General features: G+C 41.9%; 1 protein-coding gene across 1 annotated transcript; it reads right to left on the bottom strand.

Moving 5' to 3' along the window:
- Positions 1–1,442: 1,442 nt before the first annotated feature.
- Positions 1,443–27,632, bottom strand: CAMSAP1 (calmodulin regulated spectrin-associated protein 1). Its single transcript, XM_010153870.1, has 17 exons — positions 27,470–27,632; positions 17,204–17,466; positions 16,852–17,013; positions 15,919–15,999; positions 11,081–11,222; positions 9,964–10,103; positions 9,766–9,862; positions 9,167–9,347; positions 8,360–8,454; positions 7,900–7,984; positions 5,095–7,531; positions 3,591–3,727; positions 3,292–3,500; positions 3,106–3,208; positions 2,635–2,750; positions 2,280–2,398; positions 1,443–1,966 (listed from the first exon to the last, which is right to left on the bottom strand). Exons 1-17 carry the CDS (start codon positions 27,630–27,632, stop codon positions 1,664–1,666), a joined length of 4,833 nt encoding a protein of 1,610 aa, XP_010152172.1. The 3' UTR covers positions 1,443–1,663.
- Between the last annotated feature and the right edge of the window lie 281 nt (positions 27,633–27,913).

The following is a 27,913-nucleotide window of genomic DNA, read 5'->3' as shown; positions in this document are numbered from 1 at the left end:
GAGGGCTGAAGGGGGAAAAAAACGGAGAGACCGCAATGGAAGACCTTCACTTGCTCTAGCTAGCTAGCACTTTATTACACACCCTATTTCCCCCTTATTTACACAACTCTTTGCAACTTCCATTATTCTCAAAGTTCAATAATTACACCCCATTGTATGTCAGAGCTCAGTTCATCTCTAGGATGGTGTAGTGCCTTCTGCACTTAACAGACGCGTATTCAAGTAACACTTCAAATGAAAGTAAACATGTGCAAACCGGAGTGCGACGCCTCCGTCACCCTCGGGCGGTCGTGTCGGACCGAGGCGGCAGGCGCACGTTCGCGGGTTAAATTAGGGAACAGCTACAGAAACCTACTCGGATGTCTAGCCGGGACCAAAAGGGAGAAATGGGAATATTAAACAGAAAAATAAAAAGGGAATTGAATTGCAAATATACCCTGTTACCACAGCCAAAAGTTTAATCTGCTGAAACACAAAGACTTTAAAGGTCATAACTCAAGATTTAATATTTCAACATGAAAAGAAATCCAAGCCATTCGACTTATTTGGGCTTTTGAAAACAAATGCAAATGTCTCTGTTTAAAAACTGCTTTTAAATGAGAAAAACAAATCCATATATATTAATATATCACCCAAAATAAAAAAAGCCAACCATAACACACTCTTCGGTTTAGAGCATGCTGCTCATTCAGAAGAAAGACAGGACAAAGGAAGTAGAATTACATTTCATGATGTAATAAAAACATTAAAATCTGTGATCATTAAGTGCACCGTTGTACAGGAGTAGCGTGCTCAGAGTGGCAATGTTCTATACCTACCAGAATCCATCTTTATTAGAGCAGACAAATCCTTAGGACACTACCTGAAACCGAGAGCAGTAATAACTGTGCTCCGTTCAGCTTGCCTTCCATTTCAGCCAGGCATAGCCCAGCTAGTAGCACCTGTATGCCTCTTCGTGACTGTATTCCAGAAATCTCTACATCTGCCAACAATTTTGGTTTTTAAAAAAAAACGAGACTGGCTTTTGCAATCCTTGCAGTGCTTATCCTAAACAGATACTGCGAGTGAGCTCTGTTCTGAGCAGCACAAGTTGGGGTTCTTTCAGAAATCTGAGAGCTGGACTCATCGTTGGCAGTAGGTACAGTACAACAGTTCGATGTATTAAACAGTTCCTCAAAAAAGTCTGGAAGGAAGGTTTCCCTAAAGACTGTTTAAAAAAGACCCCAAACCAAACCCAAAACACTTCACCCACGATCTGTTCAATCCTTCTACTGAAGTTCAGAGCTTGCCAACTTTAAGAATGCCAGGAAAAAGGAGGGAATGAGGCGGAGAGGAAACAGAACTAAATTATTCCCAATTTGTACCGATGAAAAGCTTCAAGTAAAAGGAAATCCACTCGTTAAAGATCTTGCTACATGCACAGTCCCTCGTCAGTTGAAAGCCACAGTAGTTAGCATTGGGTGTAACAGCAGATTTATCATTCATAAAAAACACCGGCAAACGTTCCTTCATTCTTAAGAACTTGCGCCCACGGTTTCTGTTCAGAAGCTTCTTAAAAAGTGTTTATGGTTCTGCGCGCTTCATACCCCACTGGAGGAAAATGGTAAACATGTCTTCTTTCAGTGCGATCCCGTTCAGCAACCTTCTCCCCAAGAGCTCAGTGTCATTTACGAGTCTGAGTCTTCTTTGGCACCGCAGGTCGCTTGGCTTGCCACAAGTGGTTATGGATCGTGAGAGCATCCACGCTGACAGACATGGTTTTGGCTGGAATCACGTTAAATTGTTTTCTGTCCGAACTGTACTTATAAAGTTTGTCAATCATTTTCTTGGTGATGCTCTTTGGCCCCGTTCCTGTCAGCTTGTAGATCTCTTCAGTGTCAGGATAGTAGCAATAAAGTGCTCTGAACTGGCAGCCGGCATCACGGAACAAAATGATGTAGTGGTTGGCATCACATTTTTCTAGTTCCTGCATTAAAAATAAGCAAACGTACAGATTCACAGATTGTTCACAGTGAAAAACTCCCCCTTTCTGCCAAGCTTTAAGCTTTCAGACACAGATTAATAACTGCAACTTTCAGTCCTCAGAACTCAGGAGCTGAACTCTGACTACCACACCGTGATTCCCACAAGCCCACGTGGTCGCAGGAAGTAAAGGATTCTCAACACAGGGATATTTTAGGAAGCGGCACTCACTACAGTTCATCAGCGGGAGCATGAAATGAGCATCACAGCTACATTTTGTGGCGAGTGCATTAAGGATTTGGCGTTTCAATGTTTACCTCTAATATTGAGTTCTTATGGGGTTCGTTCACTTTTCCAGCGAGGCAGCAATGAGAGATAGCATTGTGAATTATGTGTTTGTTTGATTTGCTGCTGGGTTCCTTAAACAATTTTGGACCTAAGGAAGATAAAAGAGTCAAAATTATTTGCCCTGCATTTATGAACTTCACAGTTTTCATTTAAAGAGAAAAAAAACCCTCAAATATTTTTCTACCATAACTTACTTCTAGAGATATTAAATGGAACAAAACACGCCGGACGACGTCTCAAAACCAACCGGTTGCATCAAATACACCACAGCTTTTTATGACCTGCTATTCAGAACACATGCTCAGACTAAAACAAAACAGTCACCTGTGTATTCCGCCACCGAAGCAATAGAAGATGCTGTTGAGGCATTCTCCCAGTCTCGTTCCGTGTTCCTGCTAGGATTTCTGCTCAGTATTGGTAAGGACTCCATGGATTCAACTCTGGAAGGAGATGAGGGGGGGATAAAAACAATTACATGCCAAGATTTTGGGGTTTTTTTCCCACCCAATCTTAAATAAATTCACTGGTTGCTGGCCCTGAATGAAACGGGCTATTGTCCCTTTTTCCTCCCCTAAAGCAGTCGGATTCTCCCTGCTAGATTATCCAAGCAATATTCTCTTATTCCTCTAGGGGAAAACAAACAAAATCGCAAGTTTCTACAGAACATCGGAGTTGGCAGCCACATAAAACAGAAGGTGAAGTCCCTGATGACTGCTGTGTCCCTACGCAAGTGAAGGGTCCCCCCGGCGCGTCCTAACACCGGCCAAAACACAAGGACACGAAGCCGCTCCCCACCTCTGGGATGGCGTGCCACCGGAGTGCACGCTCTCGGGTTCGGTCGTTGCCGCCGAGGCCAGGGAAAGGCTGGAACCGGACTGAGCGCTGCTCAAGTTATCAGCTGCAAAATGAAAGAGAAAGCGTGAAACACGTCGCTAAAGCAGATTTGCCAGCTCAGGGAGAGCAACAAATCAAAATTCTTACGGGTGGAAGAACACTTCGTCCCGGAATCGCTGTAAGACTCTTCACGATGGACCGACTTTGGCCTGGGTTTTTTGGGCTTTGATTTGGGCTTCCCAAGCCCTTGCTCCTCCAAAATTTGCTGCTGTTTCTTCCTTAGATATTCTTGCTTGATAAGTTCTCTTCGAGCCTTCTCCTCTTCCTTCCGTATTCGGTCCTCCTCAGCTTTGCGACTGAAAAGCAAACACACCACAACATTCAACACGTAATAATTTTCCTCACCTTGAGGACAGAAAGACGTACTCTTTTCCACACGTTTTTACCGAGCTTCGTCTCTTTTCTGTTCAACCTCAGCCTCCAACTGCTGCTTCCGAATCCGGGCCTCCTCAGCCTTGCGCTGCTGCTTCAAAAGGAACGCTGCACGTTTTTTTGCGAGCTCATCTTCCGCTTTCTGTTCATCCTGCAAAATTCACAGTTGGGGAGTTTTAAAGAAGAAAATATGATAAGCCTGACATCACGAGATTGCTGAGGATCCCAGGAGGATTTTAGGAAAGCATAGGCTATTACTTTTGGAAATCTTAATTTTTTTTTAAATTATTGACTGTAAATCAGAACTGTATTGAACTTTTTGTTGCTCAAGAAAAATTTGAGACAGTTTTAATGTTCCCTGACGTCTGTGAGAAGGAAAAAAAGGGTCTCATCTGACTGTGACTTGTTTTTAAGTACGCTAAAGCATCACAAAACCTTCTAGAACTGCAAAGTACGCTACAACTACCACGTGGGCTGGGATGGACAGCACAAATAACCCCAGCGTAGCGACCACCTCTGGGTGAGTCAATACTAACCACGCTACAGAAAACCAGAAGTTAAATTCCCTGAGACCGAGACAGCCTAGCTCGACTTCCTTGAAAGAGAAATTTAAAAAGAAAGCATCAGCACACCAGCACGTCTGGGGTATTTGCAATAGTCACTGCTAGAACACAAAGACACTAAGTGTTCCGACAGCGGTTCTGAACGTCACTAGGAGCAGACACATCTTTAACACACATCCGACCCAAAAATATAAGAAATACCGCTGCACTAAAAAAACAACAGCTTAACAACCACCCTTCCCCAAGCCCGAGTTAGGTGTGAAATGAGGAAAAATTACTTATCACATTTTCACCACGAGCCCTACACACTACCATTATAGACCAATCACAAGCTGTATGAAAACCAGTGATTTCTTCCAACAGTGCACTGAAACAGCTGTAATTTTTCACTTGCATCAACAGCCATACAACTAATTCTCCATTAGAGCCCGTGACTTAAGGCTGCTCAAAATCGTAGAGATTTGGGTACAACTGCCAAAAAACCCACCTGGTCCAAACTCTCAGCTCCCTGACAAGTTTTAAAACCTTTTCAGCAGGCTTTTACTAGATACCTGTGTTCTGTCAGAACTGGTTTTCTTTCAGCTGATCCAGGTTCACAGAACGCTGGGACTTCAAAACTGTAAATCCTTGCATTCTGCAATTCTTTTGTGCTAAGTGTTTACAGGTTTGTGTTTTTCAGACAGAAAAAAAAAAAATCCCAAACCTCAGGGAAACAGAAGAAAAGCAAGGTTAATCCTGGTTCCCAGGAAAGTTAACAAGAACCAGGATTTCATACATTAAGACAAAGACTCTTTCCTCCACAAGCAATTCTTTTCCAATGCAGTTTAAAATCCTAATATTGCAGCCGAAACACACCATGTTCCATCAGAAAACTGAAGAACAAAGTGGACCAAACCAGCTCTAACGCTGGGCAAATGTGTAACAATAACCAAATATAGAAAGGTAGCGTATTTACCTTGAAGAAAAAACCCACGCCAGACTTCTGATCACCTTCACTAATGATGTCCGTGGAGCTATCCTGGTTTTCAAGCTCTCCTTCATCTGGAGCTTTTAAGTCAGACAAGTCTACTTCAATGAGATTAGCCTTGCTTCTCAGCGGCTCATCCACCGGGACATTTTCTTTTCCTGAGCCATCAGAAGAATTCAACCCTGTTTCCTTGAAGCTGTTATTCACCTCTTTGCTCATTTCGGAAATAATATTTGCATCCTTGGAGGTGGAAAGAACAAGAGACCGTTGATTGCTCTCATCATGAAGTCGGTAGGTATCGAAGAAACACTTTTCTTGAGAAACACTTCCAAGATCAGGACTACTTTCCAAGCTGATTTCTGTTGGTGTCTTTGACAAGCTATTGGATGGAAACGCTCTCAAATGCGGTAAGCTTTCTAGGCTTGGTGTTGGGGTTTTAACACGGGCTGAATTCTGCTGTCTGTCTTTAGTGACTTTCAGGTCAGCTGGTCTTCCTGCCCGAGGATTCCTCCCTTGACCAAAGCGAGGTGGTTTACGAAGACTGTTCATTCCAGTTGGAGACAGGGGCTCAACAAAATGAATGGATGGTTTTACCTTTTGGTCCTGAGAGTTATTTCTGGTTCCTGGTGACGGCACTGATGGAGATTTCATAAGTAGCTCCTGTTGCTGAGAAATCTTTAATATAGCCTGCTGAAGCGTGCTGATTGTTTCATTCAGTTTTTCAATAGACAGATCACATTCATTTATATCCACCTCGGTAACACTGTCCTCTAGGAGGGCAACAGAAATAATTTTACTTTTTTCCAAATCATGTATAGCAGCAGGGTCTTTTGGTTTATGCTGCTCAGCAAAAGCTAGGCTTTCTTGCATTTTTACCTTTGTTACTTCTTGAGAATCATGAAGCATTTCTTCTCTCTCCTCCTCTTTCACAAGAAACTCCTCAGATTTGGAACCTAAAGAAACCTCATCTAAGTCTTCACCATTGTGCCGAGAATATTCCTTTGCAAAATGTTCGGGTTTAAGAGGCTGAGGAACGTCAGGAGATTTCCCTTTTTTAACAACATGCAAGAAAGCTGCCTTGCCCAATTTTAGTCGCTGCCTCGCTGATAAGGCTTCCATCTTCTTCTTCTGAGCTTCTATTGCCCTTCGTTTCTCTTCCAACTGCATGTGAAGCTGCACCAATTCAGAAGCTAGAAGATTAACGTTATCTTTATTTTGTCTGCCGGGGCTCTGCTCCCGCTTTTGTTTCCATGTGGTTAGCGGTGCCGGGCAGCTTTCCGATCCATCTGGTGTGGTCTTTTGTGAACTACTTGTGCTGGACTTTGTTTCGTAGCTATTGAGCCTCTGAAGCTTTCGTTCTGCGAAATTGGTCATCCGGACGCTCCCGCTCGTCATCGACACACTGCTAACTTGAGAAATTGTACTCAAGCAGGGGCTGGAACGGCCACTGGCATCATCCTTATCTTCATGTTCTTTTACCTTCATATCTTCTTGCAATTTTGCAGATTCTTCCTCGCCAATGTATTTAGCGACTATAGGATGGTCATCAATGACCACCAAATCCTGTTCGGCATCTTCTATGTCTAAGAGATCTGAATCCGAGTCCTGTCTCACCATGGTCCATGTAGTATCGGGAACATGCAAGTTGAGACTTTTCACATAACTGGCATTGACTTTACTTGCTATGTCATCATCAGACTTAGCAGCATGAAGAAAAAATCCTCCAGGGGATAGCTCCTGAGCGGAAGGATCTAAACTGCTACTAGCCAGAGGTCTGGAAGCGTCTAAACCTGCCTCCACCAGTGCCACCGGATCTGCAATACCAGGATCTGCAACTGGAGTGAAATCAGAACTAGAAATTGGAGTAAAAGTCCTATTGAGGTCATGCTCACCATGACTGCTATGTGCTTTCTTGCGGCTCAGAGGCAAGTGTCCTTCATTTAATCTCTTTGTTACAAAACTCCTTTGTTTCCCCTCCCCACATTCATCCTCTTTGTTGATGATCTGTTTTTCCTTCGCTGGCTTTAGAACAGCAGGCATTAAGGGCTCCAAGTAAAAACTGTCCGGTTTGCCTTCCGAAGGCTCGCTACGTGTTTTTGGAGACCACGCACTTGCAGCTATGCTGGGCACCCGGGCTGACGCGTTCTGCAACTCAAGATCACCGCGATGTGGCCTTTCTTCAGATCTGATTATGGCAATAAGCTCTTCATCTTCATCCTCAATTTCCACGTTGTTCAGCAAGCTCTTCCCGTTCGTCTTCATCGCTGGAGGATGGGGCTGATTTTTTGGAGTTACGTTAACAATGTTTGAGGCAAGACTGTCTTTGCTGATTGATCTAGCCAGACTAATGCTATCGCCAGACCCAGGGTCCACATCGGTACTGGCAGAATGATGAAGGGCAAATGGTGTTGGCTGAGACAGAGGCCTAGAAGAAGTAAGAACAGTCTACTGACACCTAAGCACGAAAAGTTACAGTTTGTTGAACACAGGATCATGATATAGACAGCTAAATATTTTTGCTCCATTTGAAAAATGTATCCTGCATCAAAAGTGACCAGCAATACCAAACAGCAACTTCAGATACCTCAATTTTCACCAGCACTTACTGAAAATCATATTTAAAGTATTTTCAATTGCAACCCTACTATCAATCACCCCTGAAAATGTACATTGAAGGAAAACAAAGTTCAGTGACTCTCACTGCAGTTCTAAGGAAGTAACACAACATTACTACACAAAACTGTCACAGTTTCCTTTCATTAAACACTTGTAATACTTAAGTGCATCTGTTACCTGGGTTTCTTCTCTGGCCACGCAAGAATGGCACCTCGTGGCTGCCCGTCAACACGGGTCAGAGAATTAGAACGATGCCGATGACCTGAAATATTTAAAAAAAAACCCCAAACTTAAACAGTTTAGAAATGGACTTTAAACTAGTACTTTTACTTTATTTAATAGCAAACATGATAAACTTTCACCAAGAGATGGCAGCAGAAAACAGGTTTGCTGAAATACTAACCAAAGACAGTCAAAAGCCTGAAGAAATACAATGAAAAATGACATCTGGCATATCTTTAAAAATCTGTTAACACAAACAAAGATGATTTTACTCAAACTAAACATGTTTACCCCTTGGCTGAGTGCAGTTTAATTCTATTTTAGAACATTCACATATATGTGCTTATGTTTTTTTCATGACTGTACTGACATCGATGGCCACTGCCTGTGAAATGCAAACTCAAGGGAGACTTACCAGGGCTGTCTTCTCCCTGTAAAGATTTCTGTTGCTTTTGTCTCAAAGGGAGCAGTGGATGGGAAGGGCTAAAGGCAGGGCTTCCTCCTTTGCCACTAATTAAGAAAAGCAAAAAATCACTACTACATGACCTTCTTTTATCTACAATGAGAGAATTTATATAGTTGCGAGGTTGCACTGGTAATAGTTATTACCCCCCAGCCTCTTTAAAGCGCAGTAATAGATCATTAATTCTAAAGAAGCTACTTAAAGAAAAGGTTTTCACAATACAACAGTAAACACCTACTACTGGGTATCAAACCATTTAAGTTTCTAATTACAGCAGATTTTAAACGTAGCTTATGTAAATAATACAAGAGAGAAAGTAAAGGCTGAAAGAACTTCTCAGCTTCCATCAAACTTAGATCAGCTGAAAAACCTTGTCATTAACCTTCTTGTACATTAGATTCTGTTTAACTTTGTTTTCATACCCCCATTTATACAACAGGGCTAGTGAAGATGAGCTGCTTGAAGAGTTTTCACGTTTCACATTCTTTCCAAAACAGAAGTTGGACTGATTTCTTCTGTAATGCAGTGGTGACATTTGCTGGCGGGGCTTATTGGCACTAGCCAAACAAAGATCAAACGTAACAGTGCAAAGTATTTCTTTGAACTGGAGAAGTGAGAATATTTTGTAAACAGATTGCACACAACTCAAATCCCCTCAATCTGCAGCAACATCAGAACATTCAGCAGCAGAAATTCCTAGGTTATCCAAATGAAAGTGTAAATTGAAGATTAGACTAAAGAACAGGAAGACAGCCTTACAGATAGTCAGGCTCCTCAGGGTGCAGGTAGTACCGAGTGCAAGCTTCGGGGCCTGCCTGGGCCGAGGGCTGCAAGTCTGCTGCTGGACTTGTAGTGGCAGGGCTGGCCATGAAACTTCGCTTCGTTGCATTGGAAATCGGAACGGGTGGACGACTGCTCTTCTGCTGCAGCACTGTTTTAACTGTGCATATATTTGTAACATGAACACAACTTAGAAGAGCCATTAAACATACAAAACGAACGGGAAGTTCGCAGGTTGCGGTACATTAGAATGAGAACTTTATGAGACAACACTGAAATGAAACCTGAAGCAGGAGTCTGCATTTAAAATATGTATTTTACAGCGACCTCATAGGAAAGGAAGTAAATAATTAGTGGGTCTAGGGAAAAAAATACTTGCCCAGCTCATTCCAAAAGTTAGAACTCAAGTGTATCTAGGACTAACTTTCATCCCATTTTCACTGTTTTCAAAGATCCCCAGCAAGCAGAAAGCTTGGGTAGAACCAAAACGCCAAAGGCAACACTGCTGTGCAACAGTTCAACTGTAACGTAAGTATTCAGAATGACATGCTAACATTTATCAAGAGTTAAAAACGTACCATCTTTTATCTCCTGAATATCTCTTGGCTGCACAAAGTCTGGTTTGACATTCTCAAACCACCAGAAGAGTTCCGCGATGAATACCATGACATTAGGCTAAAACAAGAAAAAAAGAAAAAAAACCACCTCACAATAACAAAAAAACTACGATTTACCCACATTTCATTTAAAAAGATATCCTTCATTATGTTTCTTACCTTTAAAACCAAAGGAGCATAAAGCATGTCCTCCAATGTGAGGTAAAAGCATTTGTTTAGATATTCATTTGAGAATTCTCTCAAAAGTTGAATATTATAGAGGCTGTCTGCAATTGAAGTTACCTCCTTCAGACAAATATCTAGGAAGGTGAGAAAGGGTAAGCTATGTCATTATCCCAATGAATTCAACTTCCATCCAAATTAACAGAAGCACTAGATACAGGAACTTCAAAGTCTGCTTATACACCATCATTTAATACTTCTTGGCTACCAGAGACATTTCACTACCTGTTAAGTACCAGAGAGAATAGAAAAGGAGGAAGAAAAACATGGATAAAACTACCAATTTTACATTCATTTCAGACTCCATATAGGATTCAGTCTATCACAGGACAGAAAAGGTAAGCAGGCTACAAAGAACACACAGAATGACAAATACAAAAGCAACTAAAACCAGACATCTTGATTTGCAAATAATAAAAGATTACTCCTAGGATTCAGTGCTGGTTCCTTCCGAAACCATTCAGGAGCTCTGCAAGGTATAACATACCTGAGAATTTAAAAACCTAAAACTTAATTTTAAAGTGTTGATTTGCAGAGGTTAAATGCAACAAGGACACTGAATTAGTAAGAACATTTCTGAGAAAGAGACCTCACGTTTGTCATGCTGAGGAGTGATAATTGCTGAAGACTGGGAGAAACTATTTTAAAATCTAGATTTTAAAATGTCAAATTATGTTTTCCTAGAGAGGAACATGAGAATTGTCGGCTAACAGTAGTGGACATGTATTTCTTCTTTATGGGCTATTGAAACAAGCTCAGTTATTTGAACAAAGAAAGCCATGTTGTGTACATCTATAAAAAAAAGGGTCATTTTGTAGCTCAAAGAGCTTTCTAAATACAGCAGGAAAAAAAAAAAAACAAAACCCACTGAAATCAAAGAGAGGTTACTTTTTAAATACACTGATTTTATGCAGATTCCAGGTGTGACCTGACTAATTTGCTGCAGTCCACCAGCTATGCGATGTGTCACACTTATTTAAGAATATATTTATAGTTTAACTTTCAAAGATTGAAAAAATGTTTTTCGGGGTGTTTTCTTTTCTTTATTACGTACCATCTAGTTTCATTTGCTCTGGACAATAATAGTGTATCACAGCTAGAAGAGCAGCACCATCACTACCATCCTTCATCAAATCTTCAAGCAAAGGAAAGTAAGGTAGTTGCCTGCTTGAAAGGTGGTCTCTTCTGTAACGCACCTGACAAAGAAAACAAGCATTCGTATGATGCTAACAAGGAGGGGAAAAAGAAAAAGAAGGACTTTTGTTAAGCGCTGAAAACTCTTTACGGTGGATCCTTTACAGCATTCTGCTCCAAGTCAAAAACGATTCACAAGGTCATACTTTTCTCTCAATGGAAGCCAATTTGGAAGAATACGGTGCTTCCTTTTTAATCGTGCTCATATCTGGAAGCAATCCGTGTTGAATTCCTAGCTTCACTCACACATTTTAGCTTATTACAAGCAATTTAAGTCAAAATCCTTCCACACAGATGCATGAATGCAGCAGATCCAAAGAAAGAGAGACATATAACTACATGAAAACACTTAAAGCTTGGGGGGGGAACAAAACCAAACCACACACAGCAAAAAATAATTCGGATGAGCTAGCGATTTCTCATACGTTACCTACATCCACAGGCAGCAAATATCTCTGAGAGATTCAGAGCATCGTTTGTCTGGCAAGCCAGTACACAATACCAACATCATGCAAAAGAAAAAACCATGGCCTTTTCCAAAAAACAGTCAGCAAGAGGAGCAAGGAGGCCTTTTAAATCAGAGGCAAAACTCTCCCTGATTTCACTAGAAATCAGTATCAAACTCTTCTGCAACCCCTCCCTAGCCCTCACCCTGTTTGGAGCATAGCTGAAGAGTAGCTGAAGCCAGTCACCTAAAGAACAAATCTTGGCATTGCTTCTTGCAGTTTCTGCAAGTTTAGCTAGACTGGGAAGCTGCGTTCTAAGCTTGAGCAGCAAAGCAATCAGGCAAGCAAAAGGACAACGCGTTACAGAGCCTAGCAGGAACACCTCTCCGTGTTGGAAAAAGGTTCCTTGTGCACTTCACTGCATTACTATCACTTAGCATTTAACACTGTCTTGACTGATCATGGAATGGTTTGGGTTGGAAGGGACCTTAAAGCCCCCCCAGTCCCACCCCCTGCCATGGGCAGGGACACCTTCCACCAGACCAGGTTGCTCCAAGCCTCATCCAGCCTGGCCTTGGACACTTCCAGGGATGGGGCATCCACAGCTTCTCTGGGCAACCTGTCCCAGTGCTCCCCACCCTCTCTGGGAAAAATTTCTTCCTGATGTCCCATCTCCATCTCCCCCATTTAGTTTAAACCCGTTACCCCTTGTGCTGTCACTCCCTGCCCTTAGAAAAAGTCCCCCCCAGCTTCCTTGTAGCCCCTTCAGGCACTGGAAGGTGCTGTAAGGTCTCCCCAGAGCCTTCTCTCCTCCAGGCTGAACCCCCCAACTCTCCCAGGCTGTCCCCATGGCAGAGGGGATCCCTGAAGTGCTGATGTGCTGGCCTATCATTTCATCATCAGAGGAAAGCTGGATTTTACCAAATCATACTCTTGCCAAGGCACCCTGGAAAGCTCCCTACACACACACACACACACACTCGCAAGTGTCAACTCAGGGTGACACAGGCTGAGAAAAAAAAAATCTGTTCAAAGGAATGAAGATCACTTACAATCAGTGTAACACGAGCCCGTTTCATGTATTTATTTTGCACAAATAAAAGCATGCTATGCTCAGTTTCCCTGGCAAAGGCGAGTAACTCTACAAGCTACATCTACATGCTAATGCTATTCTTCCTGTCCTTACACCAGGTGCAAATTATTTTTTTCCCCAGCCTGGAGCACTCCACAAACATGTAATGGAATGTGAATCATACTGTACCACACGAGCATATTCCACTGGTTCCAGCATGCAGTGCGATATGGCATGCATCAGATCAGGCTTACACAAAAAGAAACGGTGAGATACACGATGGTGATTATTCGAACATGAAAATCAAGTCAAAGGCATTAGCAACACCCCTTATGCACTGGAAGTATGGTCATGAAGTCTGACCAAGTGGGTACACACACTAAGGTGAACTGGTTAGCTTAAAAGGTTCGTCGTTTATCCACTCAGTGGAAGGGAGCAGATTAAAAACAAACTTCAGAAATTCGTTTTTAAACTTCAATACCTCCTGTATGTAAAGTCGACACAAATACCTCCTTTCCAATAGTTTTAAATGGAACTTTATCCAACTACAGTCAATACTGAGAACTAAAATCTATAAGAATTCCTTCTTTATTCGATCTTTGGTGAAAACCCACAAATTTATCAAACAGATTTTTAAGGACTTAATTCTTTTTTTTTTTCTCTCAACTATTGTTCCCTTAACCCTTCAGTCTTTTATACTGAAAAATCTTGAATTCTTTCTTTTATTCTAAGCAGAGTTTTGCGATTTGTTCCCCCTCCATGCATAGAATTAATGGCATTTGTATGCATTAAAGTGCAGAAATGGGTGCTACTGAAATAGAGGTAACACTGTATTTAAAAAAAAAAAACAACACTATGATGAAGACTGCAAAATCTGTCAGTAAACCAGTATAATCTAAGTGGAACTGGGCTAGCAGTGAGACAACCCCTATTTACTCCATTCTTTACCACCAACTTGCTCAAGGATATCCTGCAAGTCAATTCCATTCCTGTGGTTTCTTCTCCTCTCTTTAAACAAAACATAAACCTACTCAACTTCCTCAAAAGACTACGGAGTGTACGCCTCCAACGCAGATGAGATCGGTAAGCACACCAGAGCCTAAGTGACAAGCACTAGGTCAGCACCTGATTATGCATTGTCACAGGTCATTAATGAGGCTGGAAGACAGGGCGCTCTCACAGATGTTATTAACCTGCAGCTCCCCATTCAGATTTCCTTTATTTCAGGTATTTAATGTTTTTACTGTGGTTCACACATGTGGTTCAAACAAATAAGATTATGATGTAGAGGAGCAGGACTGAGGTCTCTGTGGAAAGGCAGGTGACTGCCCGATCATGTGTGCCTTTTCCGAGCTGTTTGGAATTTGCAACTGAGACAACAGTTCTCATCTTCCCAGAGAGAAAACGAAAATCAACAAATCCAAGAAGTGCAGGAGAAAGGGTATCGGGGCTAAGGAAAGCAAAGGAACAAAGAAAAACCTCTGCAAGTAGAAGTAAACGCAGGAAACTGCCAAAAGCAAGCAGGCTTCTGTACTAGAAGTATTATTGCTTTTTCAATATATATATATTTATACATATATATACACTTCACCATAAAAAAAGTATTTTGTTCCAATATGCAAAATGTGAATTCTGTCTCTCCTCCCATTTTGCCATCCTCAGTCTCATCAATTTACCACACGGTTCCAGCAACTGTCCCAACAGGTCCAAACTGGTTTGCCAGACCTTCTAACCCTCTCTCAATGAGTAACGGTGTTCTGGTTCTGACAGATTTACAGACCTGTGCAAGAGCGTTCTTTCATGAACTGCTGCATCTGGGTATCTTAACTAGGGATTCAAAGATTAAGCAATCATTGAAAGTGACCAGCTTTTGTATCACCTTAGTGCTGTGCTCAATCACCGACTTACAACAAAACTACTAAACACAACCATTTAACTGCCGTTCATTTTCTAGCTCTTTGCTGCTATATCCCTCATTCCTGCACTCTGGATACAAATTTGAAATGCTTAAAGTGATTATGCTATATGCTGTACAGTATGCAGAAATCATGACATGAAAACTAAGCCTGATGAACCAAAAGCTTATCCTTTTTTTTTTTTTTTTTCCAAAGACCATCAAAGCAGCACTGCAATGGAAGCAAACACTGAAGAAGTCTAAAAAGCCATGATTTTGCGGATGACAACTGGTGTAAAAGTAGTTCACTTACAGGTACTAATTTCCAATACCATTTGGAAGGAGACTGCTCAGGAAGCAAGGAAAGGAGCGTAGGAATAGGAAAGGAACATCAGCAATGCAAGTTAAAAGCAGTAATACTTAAATGCACTTCAGCAATAAACACTTCCATATTTTCGAGGGGTTGTAGCCTAGAAATTTAGATTTACAAATATCAAAAGGAGACCCAGAATCAATAGAGTCAAATAGTTAAAGGGATCCTTCAGACCACACATCAACTTCTAAATTAAACAGCGATTTAGCCCCTTATCATGGAAGGATATTATTTTCCTTCAAAATCCTTCACCACTAACATTAAACTTAAACACTGCCTTGTTCACATGGCACAATTTTATCCCCTTGGCACAGCAATGACAATTTGAGGAAAGAACACAGCAGTTTTTGTTAAGGCTTCATCAAATCACGAACTGGGAGCGCGGATAGACATTATGTTTGGGAAAGATCCATTTTACATTCTCCAGAAATGAAAGTGTACTGCATTTTGCAATGTTAGTGCATTGTGATATAATTTCAAGGGGAAAAGGTGGAAAAAACTGCAAACACACACATAGAACATCTGAATGCCAAGAGTATGCTTACTAGACAGAATTTGAGTAAGCCTCTGAATATAGACAATTAACCCATGCAAAATGAGTATGCCCCAAGAGCTTTCAAAATATATAATATATATTTTGTGCTGTGAAAGCTGAGTCTTATTTGCCCATGTAAAGTTAATACAAGTTATTTTAGTCTGACTGAAACAAAGAAAAGCCAGTAGATACCAGTGGGCTTGCAAGGTATAAGGAAGGGCACCGATGAGATACAAAGGAAATTGCATGCAGAAAATCCCAGGAGTTTGGAGGACTGGATACCTCACACTGCTCTGACAAAAAAAAACCTCCGAGATGTTTATATTTAAATCCATGAATCAACACACAAAATCACAATTGAAGACAAATGTAGTTTACCTTCTGGTGCCCTGGACTTTCCATTAGTTGCTGTTTTAATTTAATCTCTTTCTCTGTTATCTCCCTCATTTTAAGGTTCACCTAAAAGGCAGTAGCATAGAAAAGATTAAAATACGTCTGAATGTCGGTTTCCACAAGTCAAGTTTTCTTCTTCCTTCCCTCACTTAACGGTCAATCCATTCTACAAACGTATGAAGTCCATAGAACAATGGGTTAAGCGGTTTAAGAGCAACTCTGTTATCAGCAGTGGCTATAATCACAACAAGGGAGTGCTGGGTTTGCAAACCAGACGTACTCTTCAGAACATGACACTGCTGTCGCTCAAAAGGGTTTCAGCAACTTAACCTCGACCCCTTGAACAGTTTCAGTATTTCTGTTAGATATACTCAAGATAGTCAGAATAAGCCCATCCTGTTATTTAACAGGAAACAATACTTCACCTAAAAAAAATCCCACACTTTATAGCAGCTTGTCTGAAAATAAAGAACCCAATTCCTACAGTTTTCCTCCTTTAATTCTTCTCTACTTTAAATCTTCTTTATTTTAAAATTTGCCTTGAAATATTTACCAGCTTTGTTACTGCATCCCTAAGAAACAGAAATTACATTTCCCTGCTAGTCTGATTCTCTTTCCCAATGCACATGGAAACCTTGGGAAGCCAAGGAAGAGGATGAAATTTGAGTATGTTTCAGTAATAACGGAATCAATTACCATTAATAATAACCTGTATTAGGAAGACATTATACCCGACCACCACTGGACTTAAGGTAACAAGTAACACCACAGGACTCAAAGCAGTTCTCCAGCTCAAGTGGAAAAGACGACAGAAATGCACAGGTACGAAGACAGAAGGAAGACACTCATCAGCACCTCGCTAAAAATCTGAAAAGTGACAATAAGAAACAGGCACGCTTTTCTCAAAGTAAATTTTACCTTGTTAATCCAGAAAACCATTGCATCCTCCAAATCATAGGGCAGTTCTTTTGAGGCACTGAATGTAGAGAAACGCTTGACACTAGCAACCACTTTCTCAATGCTGATCATTTCTACAGTATAGGCCATCATAAGAGCATCAATCATTGCCATGTGAGAACTCTAAAAGAAGAAAACAGCGAGTGCTGAAAAATAAAATCCTTTAAGGAAGAAAACTATATATTCTAACTGTATTTAAAATGAAAAATTCCTGAGCTTAGTGACCTAGAAATTAAGAGCTCTTCGTTCTGTTAACTATTTTAAACAGTGTTAAATAAAAGGAAGATGATTAGGTGGATTTAATTAAGCTAACCATTTTGATTGGTGCAGAGCCCAGATCAGAGTCAGACACAGGTGTATCATCACTCTCCATGACGTAAATCCCTTTTCGAGACAGAGCCTGGATGACTGACTGGTGTCCCTGCAGAGCCGCCACCTGATCCCCCTTCAGAATGAGGCTGCAGACACGGCAGTACAGCTCGCTGGAGAGCAGCAGCTTGATGACGGGTGGTTTAATATGTTCTTGCTCATATTGATCGATGTAAAATGGGTCCTTCAGCTCCTCTGGGACATTATCTGGAACAACGAAGAAGAGTTTCAACAGGTGGCATCAGTTATAAACACAACAAACATTTTTACTTGAATTCAAAGATAGTGCATGAAAAAGCAAAGATAAATCAAGGACAAAAACCCACTGAATGTAATTAACTGCAATTTCATACTGCAAATGGTTTTCAATAGGTCTCTATGCTTGTATTTTAATTAAAGCATATATAATTGGCTCCCACCATAGAAAACAACTTATACGTCACCAGTTGGCTTTCTCTAGAGACCCTTGGAAGGAAGCATGTCAACACAGAGAGAAATCCCACAGTCTTCTACACATCTACACATTTCCCTGAATAAGACCCAGCCTAATCAGAACGATCCACTATCACCTCTGCTGATTAGTGCGTATTATTAGTATTTTACCTTATTTTGAATTAAATATCATTTACTTAGATCACAGGCTAAAATGCTCTGTGTATCAGACGAGCAGAGCATATGTATCTTCAAAGCAAAATGTACAGCTGCTTCAAGCAACGTCCCAAAACATCCGTGCAGAGCACCTAAATACCTGCCACGCTCAGTCACTACGAGGGGCCAGCCAAATGTTCTCAGACTGAAAAACTAAATCACCTGTTTCTTGGTTCTAAACTGCCAAAGTGCATAGAAAGACTGAAACATCTGACTAAAACCTTGAGCATTTTACAAAAGGTTTGCAAAACAGCTGAGTCCCCAGTGAGCTGACTGTCTGTTTTTGAAGACAAGAGCACTGAAGCAAACTATCACAGCTTTTCAGCCTTTAGATAAAAACGAAAGCCTCTGCAGCAAAACCATTCCACTTGGATTTGGATCCGACCTGAATTTTAAACCAAGTCTAAAATGAACTCCTTTTGGAATGGCGCAATGTCCAAAAGTTGTCTTATGATTCAATCAAACTGAACGCAGATCCCGAGTGTAGTAAATTAACGACGACCTTATCCTTGCACAGCACTTCCTCCCCGCCAGTTCCCAACCCACAGAGATGTACAAACCAGCACAGCTTCGTAGCTGGCAGGAAAGAAAGGCACTAACAGCTACTAACACCCTGATCCCTCTGAACACGACTAAAACATTTCAAACCTGTACGTTGCTAGCTGAAGTACTGCCATGGTCAAGGTTGTAAGACTACAACACAAGGTAAATGTCAATGGATTACAAGAGTGGAAAGTGGAAGGAAAGGCTGTTTTAAGTAATAGTTTCTTGATATTGTTGAAAAGGCAGAAAACAAATTAAAAATAGATAATATCCCAAAATAAAAACTACTCACATTCAGTAATCAGACTAGAGGCTATTGGTCTTTGTAATAGCCTGGGAGTAACTAGCCTTCAACACCAGGAAAAATCCTTTTTAGCCCCAAACGTGTTGTCTTAACAGAACCCAACGCGTCATCCCTTTCCAACACAAAGTTCTTCCGCTATCCAGTCACTCTGAAGATCCCCGCAGTCACTTCGACGGCTCGTTTTGAGTATGTACATCTACAGTTAAACGGATTATTAATTTGGCAGCATATCCAGAATCCATTCAGCTCATTTCCAAAATAATTAAATGTCCCCATTCAAAGCCACTCCTACCCGCCGCGTACCTTTGAGCCGCAAAACAAGCCGTGCAGTACCTGCCTGCTGCAGAGCACTGAACGTTCATAGAGAGGAGGAACCGAGAGAGAACATTCTCAATCCCATGAGCCAGACACACAGGTCACCACTGAACATGTGTGGTAAGGCAGTGTTGTCGTAACAGCGCTAACAGCTACTCCGACAGCACTGTCCCTGGTTGTCAAAATGGGAAGCTTTCTGATGTTTTTAAAAATTCAGATGACTCTTTTCCCCTTTAAGTGACACTGAATGCTGTGCAGTAGGGACTGTGTACTGGAGATGGTTGAAGAGACACAGTCAAACCCCACGGGCTCTACCCGAGTAGCATTCCTTATCGTGGGTGTCCATTTTTAGTGAAATAGGTAATAAATTCAAGTATTTTTAATCTTCATATTAGTCAACCTGACCTGAAATCAAAGGCTGTTGAAAGCCAATTCCATTTAACGGTCACGGCCATTCCCAGATAGAGAACTGGAGCTTCCATTGCTAAAGACTGGGGAAAGATCCAAAAATGAAAATGTAAAGCGGCTCATATAATTCAACATTTTAGCTTCATTACAAGCAGCTACACCTTTACCAACCAAAGATTGCTTTTCACTACAACGCTTGGTGAAAGGCAATGATTGAGCAGCACCTCACAGAACACCCCTGAAGCCGTACCCTTCTGGCAAGAGCCTTAGCACCACTCCAAGGTTTGAAGGCTTTTTTTAAACAAGAAAAAATGCAGATTCAAAGTGTCTGAAATCTGCAGCACTTAGATGAGGGGTTTAGCGCATCTGCCCTCCACCAGCTCCACAGACCCCGCGTCGCAGGGTAACCGAGGTGACCGTCTGAAACCGTGCTGTGGGTAACGGCTGGACAGAGAGCCCTGAGCCCCCTCCGGCACCTCGGCTGCCCAGCTTTCCAGCAGACCCCTGCATCAGCATGGCCCGCTTCCAACACTCCCCAGGTCCCTTCCAACAAGGTAGGCTGCGAGTTTTTGTAGACTGCAACTACAGAAAGCAAAAAGCATCCTCTTCAACCCCAACCTACCCACAAGAGAGACAACTTATTGCATCGGGGTCTTCACACAAAGACCGACCGCTGGGCCATGATGCTCAGCTTCCTGTGGGCCAGCGGCAGTAAGACGTCCCCTGTTCATTCGCACTTAAACCTGCAACATTTTAATGATTTTTAAAACCCTGTTCTAGCAATAAACCCATCTAGTTCTTAGGGATGAGATTCCATGTCACAAAAACCATTAAAAAAAAATACACCTTGTGTCTCGTCAACTATTGTTTATAGTCTAAATGTCCAGTCCAAAAACCTGGAATCTTGTTCTTCTATAGTAAAGAACCCTCTAACTTCAGGTTTCTGATCTCCATACAAGTGCTTAAGGACTGAATGGATTGGGATTGACCAGGATTAAAGATACAGGGGGCAGGGGGAGAATAACTTCTAATACCAGAATTTATAATTTGAATACCATTATGGGAAGTTTTTCATAAATATTAACCCTCCCACAACTGCAGCTTATTTCACTGTAAACACTTGCCCAGTTTTATTTTCTACCTTAGTGTGCACAACACTCCTGCCAGGTAAATTTGCCTGTCTGTGACAGGAAGGAGCAGTTTTGTAACTAATCTGATGTCCTGACTACAGGCCCACAGAACCTTTAAGATATAAACACACACCTCAAAGCTCAAGAGAGGTAATATTAACTTTACTATTTAATTCAAATTAATTTCACAATGGGCATAACTGTAGTATCCACATGGCAGGAACAAGTAAGCGAGAAATAAATGGCAGGCAAAACTATAATGCCAAAAGGATGCTGTAGAAGTAGGTAACTGAGTTGAGAAACTTCCAAATATCATAGTTGCAGATGTCCTGTACCCAAACAGGGTAACAGACAGCCACAGACAAAAGAAGTGCTCTGATTGGGAGATACTGTCAATATTTGACATCTGCATCTGCAAGCACAACGTAGGAAAAGATAAGTCTCTTATCTGTGGTATAATGCCACATAAACCACTTGCAGCACCCTGGACTGCTCATTCTCCAAAACCCCCTTAAAAAGAAGTCAAAATTGCCAAAAATCTCAGAACAATTACACTGAATTAACCTCACACTGAGTTAAACAACACACCGTGGATGCGCAAGGAGCCACTGGGATTACGGATAGCTTTTCTCCCCAGTTTTTATGGATCAGGCAAACCCCAAACGGGTCATGTGCTTTTTGCTTCCCTCACTGCAGAACATGTTAACACTCCTGGAAAAAAATGTCCCAGTCTTTCCAAGTCCCAGTTTCTATAAGCATCTCTTTCAACACCTTACTTTCGTGACCTATAACCAAACTTAGAAAAATTTGGTTAATTGAAACTTGTAGTTTTTTACATTTACACTTTGGAAATTGGAAAAAAATAGCATGAAAAATCAACTTCTGAGCAATTAACTTCTAAACTATAGCTACAAAAATTTCTGCCCAAGCAGTTTAACAAATCCTACCAAAGCAAACCCAAACCAATTAAGCCATGTCCTTCTTTCTGCTTATAAAAATGCCTCCAATACCATCTCAATTCCAAAAAGTCACCTTTATGTTACGATTGCACGCTACCAAAAAGCTTTCAGGCACCTCCTGTTTTATCTAACATGCTTAATTGTTTTTCCTAATATGCTGATGCGTCAAAAGACACAAAGCTTAAAATTTACCAGTGGTTTTACAGTAACTTGATAACAACGGCACATGAGCTGATAATCAGATCTGTGAGGGCGCCCATCATTTAATCAGTTTGGCCTATGATTTCTGTCAAGAATTGTCCACAAATTTACCCCCCTACACTCAACACCAGAGTTGACCGGATCTCTTTCACGGAGGGATTTTATGGAAATTTTATACCACCTTACTTCAGTTGCACACATCTTATCACAGAGCAAAAATGCTCATTTTTGCCATTTCCCACTCTTACAAGAACAAAGTAATAACCTATTTTTTCCAAGTTTCAGCAGCATAAACTCTCGAGTGTTCTTCCCCACTGAGCCTACTAGAGAGCTACCTCTATGGCTATTTTTAGAAGAGATGAAGGACTCGGAAATAAACCATCCTAATTTCTCGTGAAGCAATTCTTTTGGTCTGTTCCATCATACCAGTGAGCTCCAATCTCTCAAAAACCTGTCAGTTCCAAGTATAAATCATTGTCTACAACACAGTTTACAGGATTACAAAAATAACTTCACTAGTAACAGCCACCAGAGAAACAATTATTGCCAGATTCTCCTCTCCTCGCATTAGGGTAGGGACCATTTCTTTATCATCTCACCTACAAAAACCTGATGATGATTTGATAAAGAAAAACACAGTGAGCTGAACAAATTTGACTTAATCCCTTGAACAGGAGAAGTGGATACACCCCAGATCTTACTTTACCTCCAGAAGCACGAAGAACTGGTTTCACATGGAAAGAGAGCCAAAGCATCGTGGTAAACAGAACGAAGCTTACTCAAATTCTGAGCAGGATTTCATTAGTATCAGTATCTGTTCAGAGAATTGTTTAGCACTGGATGGACGTCCTCTAAGCTGCAGATCATGGGCAGGAGCTACACGCTCTCAGCACTAAGACCACCTGCACTGTAATACAGACCCTCTCTTTGTTCTCATTACAAACCTGTACTACAAACTCGGTGAGTGATCTCGACTATTACACGTGAAAATTTACGTGCAACAGGCAGGAACTAAAACGAGCGAAAGACTTTGTACAGTGCTGCTGAGAGTGACCGCACTCCTATTACCATATCTTTTGATCGAGCACAAAGCCACAAACCTGGATGAAGCAGAAGAGACAAACCAGTAATTATGGAATTCTTCACCCCTGTGAAGTTCACACAGGTCACATTCAGTGTTTATGAAATGGGCATTAGTAAAGAATGTTTAACTAGTGAATATTTACAAAACACAACAGCCACATTACAAATATTTTCACTGTGGAGCTGAGAAGAAGCTGACAAAGAACAGAAGCAGGGAACCCAGGGATTTAGGCAATTTAGCCCAGGAAACATGCTCACACTGCCTCTACCAACCGGTAACTGGGGGTGGCCATCATGGTGCTGTAAAACCTTATTTAACAGGTAAGTTTTAAGTACTCCAAAGACCAAAAAAAGCCACAACTTGCATTTCCCAGACCTTAGCTCTTGGCTTTCCTGTCTGCACCTTGCCAAAGGTCTCAGGCTAATGTTAGCAGTAAGTCTGGAAACTGCTAGCCCTAGTAAACAAGTAAAATCCACCAAGTTCATCTTGAAAAATATGAATTTTACACTCTGTTTTAAAGAAGCAACAGCATTTGTTATGGAAAGGGTTGCAAACCACCGACCTGCTCACAGCGAGCTGCAACACTGACAAAGTTCCATATACTCCTTCCACATCTAATGATAACCGAGAACATGATTTCCACACGTAAAGCTGTATCATTTGTTGATACAGCTTTATTATCTGCTGGAAAATCAAAATTTTTCATTGCCATTGTCTGTTTTCCCAAGCTGTAACAAACGAAAACGTACTAGCAGTGTTCACTCTGACTGCTGCTGCTCAGAGCCCGGGGGGACAGTGATGCTGAAGGACCAGGTCCCTCTGCTCGGCTCTCTGCAGCGCGTGGCCCTGTTACTGCCTGGCAAGCTGGTTCATTCCAGCGACTGCGAAAAAGCGCGCTCTCCCACGGACGGCTTGCCAAGCCTCTCTAAACCTCCCACACTCGCCTCCTGTGAACTGCAGTTCCACAAACACAGTGGCACGCTCGCTCCTTGGCCACTCAAACGTTATTAACTGTATTTTCACATTGCCAGTGGAATTCCTTAAAGTGCACATTTGGTTCTGATCAGTTTGCTGATGAAAAGGGTAAAAAGCGTGGCCAGCAGGTCAAGGCAGGGGATTCTCCCTCTGCTGCTCCGAGACCCCCCCCGCAGAGCTGTGTTCAGCTCTGGGGCTCCCAACAGCAGAAGGACATGGAGCTGTTGGAGCGAGTCCAGAGGAGGCCATGGAGATGCTCCGAGGGCCTCAGGGAGCCCCTCTGCCATGGGGGCAGTGTGAGAGAGTTGGGATGTTCTGCTGGAGGAGAGAAGGCTCCGAGGAGACCTTACAGCACCTTCAGGTGCCTAAGGTGGCGCTACAAGGAAGCTGGGGAGGACTTTTTACAAGGGCAGGGAGTGACAGGACAAGGGGGAACAGGTTTAAACTGAAAGCGGGAGATTGAGATGGGACATCAGGAAGGAATTCTTCCCACAGAGGGTGGGGAGGCACTGGGACAGGTTGCCCAGAGAAGCTGTGGATGCCCCATCCCTGGGAGTGTCCAAGGCCAGGCTGGATGAGGCTTGGAGCAACCTGGTCTAGAGGAAGGTGTCCCTGCCCATGGCAGGGGGTGGGCCAGGGGGGGCTTTAAGGTTCCTTCCAACCCAAACCACTCTGTGATTAGAACAGAATTACAGAATAAAATTCCATTCCCTCAAACTACTGTCTCAGCTAAACAGACTTTATGGCCTCTCAAGTGTGTAGAAGGTGTCCAGATGTTTGTGTACAGCCTTTTAGAGTGATCCATGACAGTACTCCCCAATTTATTTGGGGATATGGAGTGGGGGCGACCCCAAATGGGCAAACACCTTCCTTGACAACATCCTTCTGCCTTCTGGACTTTGGACGAAGAGGTCTAAGATCTCCCTCCGGAGTACATCAGTGACAAGCATGCAGCCACCAGACAGATAGGAGGAGCTGTGAGCTTCCAGAAACAAACGATTCAGCCCAATTCCTAGATAAGAAGAGGGGTTGCCTCTCTAGCAGTATTTGTGATGAAGAGAGACGATAGCTGTGCTCAGTTGTTTGCCTACCAAAACTCTCTCTTTTCATGGCCAGAAGGAAGAAAAGGAGGAATGCATCATCAAATGAAACAAAGCCGAAACTAGGACTTCAACTCCACATTACATCCCATGCATGCTCTCAGTAATTTGTCTGTGAGAAAAAAAAATATAGGATGAACAATTTTTCTACTTAGTAACACTAAGTCTACACTAGGATCAAGTTCCTGTTCTTGACCATTCCCATACCTCAGTATGAGCTTAGCCTTACTCAGATGAAAAGAAATCCAGCATTTGAAAGATTAAAGCACAAAATTATGTCAGTTCTAAACCTAACATTTCAGAAAAAAAACACTCTTACTTCACAGCTTGAAGGCGGTTAGGGAAACCCTATCAAGTAAGAATTACATCACAACATGAGACAGTGTTTGACTATTATAAACAGAGCGGTTTTCCCCTCCCCCCTCCACCACACTGACCAGAACTCAGTCTAAAATAACAGAAAGTCCTCATTTGCCTAGTGATGTTTTACGTAACAAATTCACAATTGCTTGGTGGCTGCCCAAGACCCACTGAACAACAACCAATATCTCAACACAAAAAGAAAACCCCGAGAGACGACAAGTCACATACTAAGTTCAGATATTATTCAAAACGATAATCACATTGGAAACCTTTTTAAACCCACCTCTCTACGAATTAAAGAGGCTTATACATTCCTACTTATTCTGCAATTCCATTCCAGAAGTAACGGTTACTGTGTGACAATGTCTTGCTGGAGACATTTCAAAAACCAAACTGAATTGCCACGCGCCTGCAAAGACACACACACCCCCCAAACCTCACCCGCTGGAGCTAACCAACAACACAACACCAAAAGACCCAGCAAAAACTGTCCACAGCATTTAACTTCTATTAAAACGTAATCTGGGCAAGCCTAAATACAAGGAGAAAAATTGGCAGTTTGCTACAGCCTCTACGCTGGAGATCACGCCGCTGTCATTACAAAAGGTGGGCTGCTCTTCCAAAATTTTTAGTCAAGAGAAAGCCAACTACTTATTCAAAATCAACCTGCATTGTCAAGGCGCTGGTAACTGCTCCGAGACGTACGGACCCAACTCTGAGTTCTGGAGCCCCAGAAGATGGGCCCAGGAAAACATGAGGCCATAAAGCTTTCTCTACCAGCAGGGGATCCATGCCAGTCAGTTCAGGCCTAGGATGAGCTTTCTTTGGAAACAAAGTCATAATATAAATAGTGTGTCTCCATGTCTGGAATATCCATTTTCTCTCTGATCACTAAAAAGTCTTCAGGAAAGGTAACAAACCATTCCACCCACTGAAAAACACTTAGATGAGGAAACGCCCGTTCATTTTTTTTAGGTTATCAATGTTGTACGAACACCCTCCCAAAATCCGCACATTTTTTTTTTTTTCAAACGTCACCTGCTAAGTGGTTTTTTTTTGTCTCTTGTGGCTTATAATGAAATACCTTCACTAATATTAAACATTAGAAACCCACGATTTTCTATTTTCCCCACAATCAGTAAGATGAAGAGAACGCTGACAGAGCTGGAAATATTAAACAAAAGAAATAAAAATTCAGAAAAATATTCCAACAAGGATTAATATTTAACAGGAGGAATGGACTGCTTTTCTTCAGCCTTGCCACAAAGTAAGCTAGCGCTAATCCATTAAGCATATTAGGAGTTTGGCGAATTAGACTTAGATTAACAGGGCTACCTCATTTTCCAAAACAAGATTTTGCACATGGTTTTATTACATGTTATGTTCTGGATAAACCAAAACCAAGTATTGCATCATATTTCTTTACCATGAAGCTACTTACACCCAAGATGTACCTAGTAACAATAATTCAGAGTAGGCAGATCTCGTTCAAAACAAAAAAGCAAATTTCATTAGATGCCAGAAAAATACTGCACAAATGATACTCCAAGAATCTTTATTTTGCCATGTTTGCCTGTAAAGGTACAATGTAAGTTTGAAAGAGAACTCCTCTATAACCTACAACCTGCTGTCTAAATGTCACAGAACACAGACAAACTGTACCCGCTCATTCAACATTTCTTTTACATAAGTGAACCACAAACTAATTGCTTTTTAGTTAATTTTAAAACCGAAACCACAATCTGACCAAAGAAACCCTCCTAACTGGGCGTGCAAAGGGTATCAACATGCTAGCATCTGTTGGCCAAGATGACTAGACAAGGAAGCAGAGTCAAGCCTTCGCAGCCTGGAGGGACTTGCGGCCTGCAAGCAGCGACACACAGTTCTGTGGAGGACAGCCCTTAGCTAAAATGAGGATTTAGACATTTTGAGGTGTGCATTCTTCACAAGCACAATATGTGAGCGGTCACCACTAGGTTTGCTGATTCAGGGCATCTCATATAGTTCCATTATTCCCGTCGAAGGTACCAGGAAGCATATTACAAGAGCACAGGCTGTCATACCACTGGTATTTAAAACAAAGGTGGTTTAAGCCCAATTTCATCACTTCTGGAATGGCAGGGGAAACCAAAAAAGCAAGAACAAAATCAAGAACGACTTCCTGGTAAAAGTGATCTTACCTATTCCGTAGGCTTTAGCACAGATCCATTGTAGATTAGCAGCTATTTTTGCTCGGGCTGAATCATAGAGCTCCAAAGGGACAATCTCAACTGCACTATCTGTCAGGGCATCCATTTTTCTTCTGGTGCTATCTCCACCCGCACAAACATCAACATCCACCATCTAAAACAAAAACAAAAGACAGAGGACTTGTACACAAGCCATGGCGTTTTTAAAACCGCGCTGGAGTTGGCTGGAGGGATCGCCCAGCGTTCTACCAGGCACAATACGGCGGGCCCAACAGCACAGGCCCGACATCCCTCAGGGTTTTTCCTCGGAAGGGCTTATTTAGCAATTAAAAATCCACTCGGAAATCAGAAGACATCCGAGCGCAGAGCGAGCATCCCTTCGGACGAACAACACGGATCTGCTCGCAGAAAGCCCTTTGCCAAGGAAACCAGCCG

This window comes from Eurypyga helias, unplaced genomic scaffold (assembly GCF_000690775.1).
Source record: "Eurypyga helias isolate BGI_N326 unplaced genomic scaffold, ASM69077v1 scaffold2556, whole genome shotgun sequence".
NCBI lineage: Eukaryota > Metazoa > Chordata > Aves > Eurypygiformes > Eurypygidae > Eurypyga > Eurypyga helias.
This window is presented reverse-complemented; position numbering and strand designations above follow the sequence as displayed.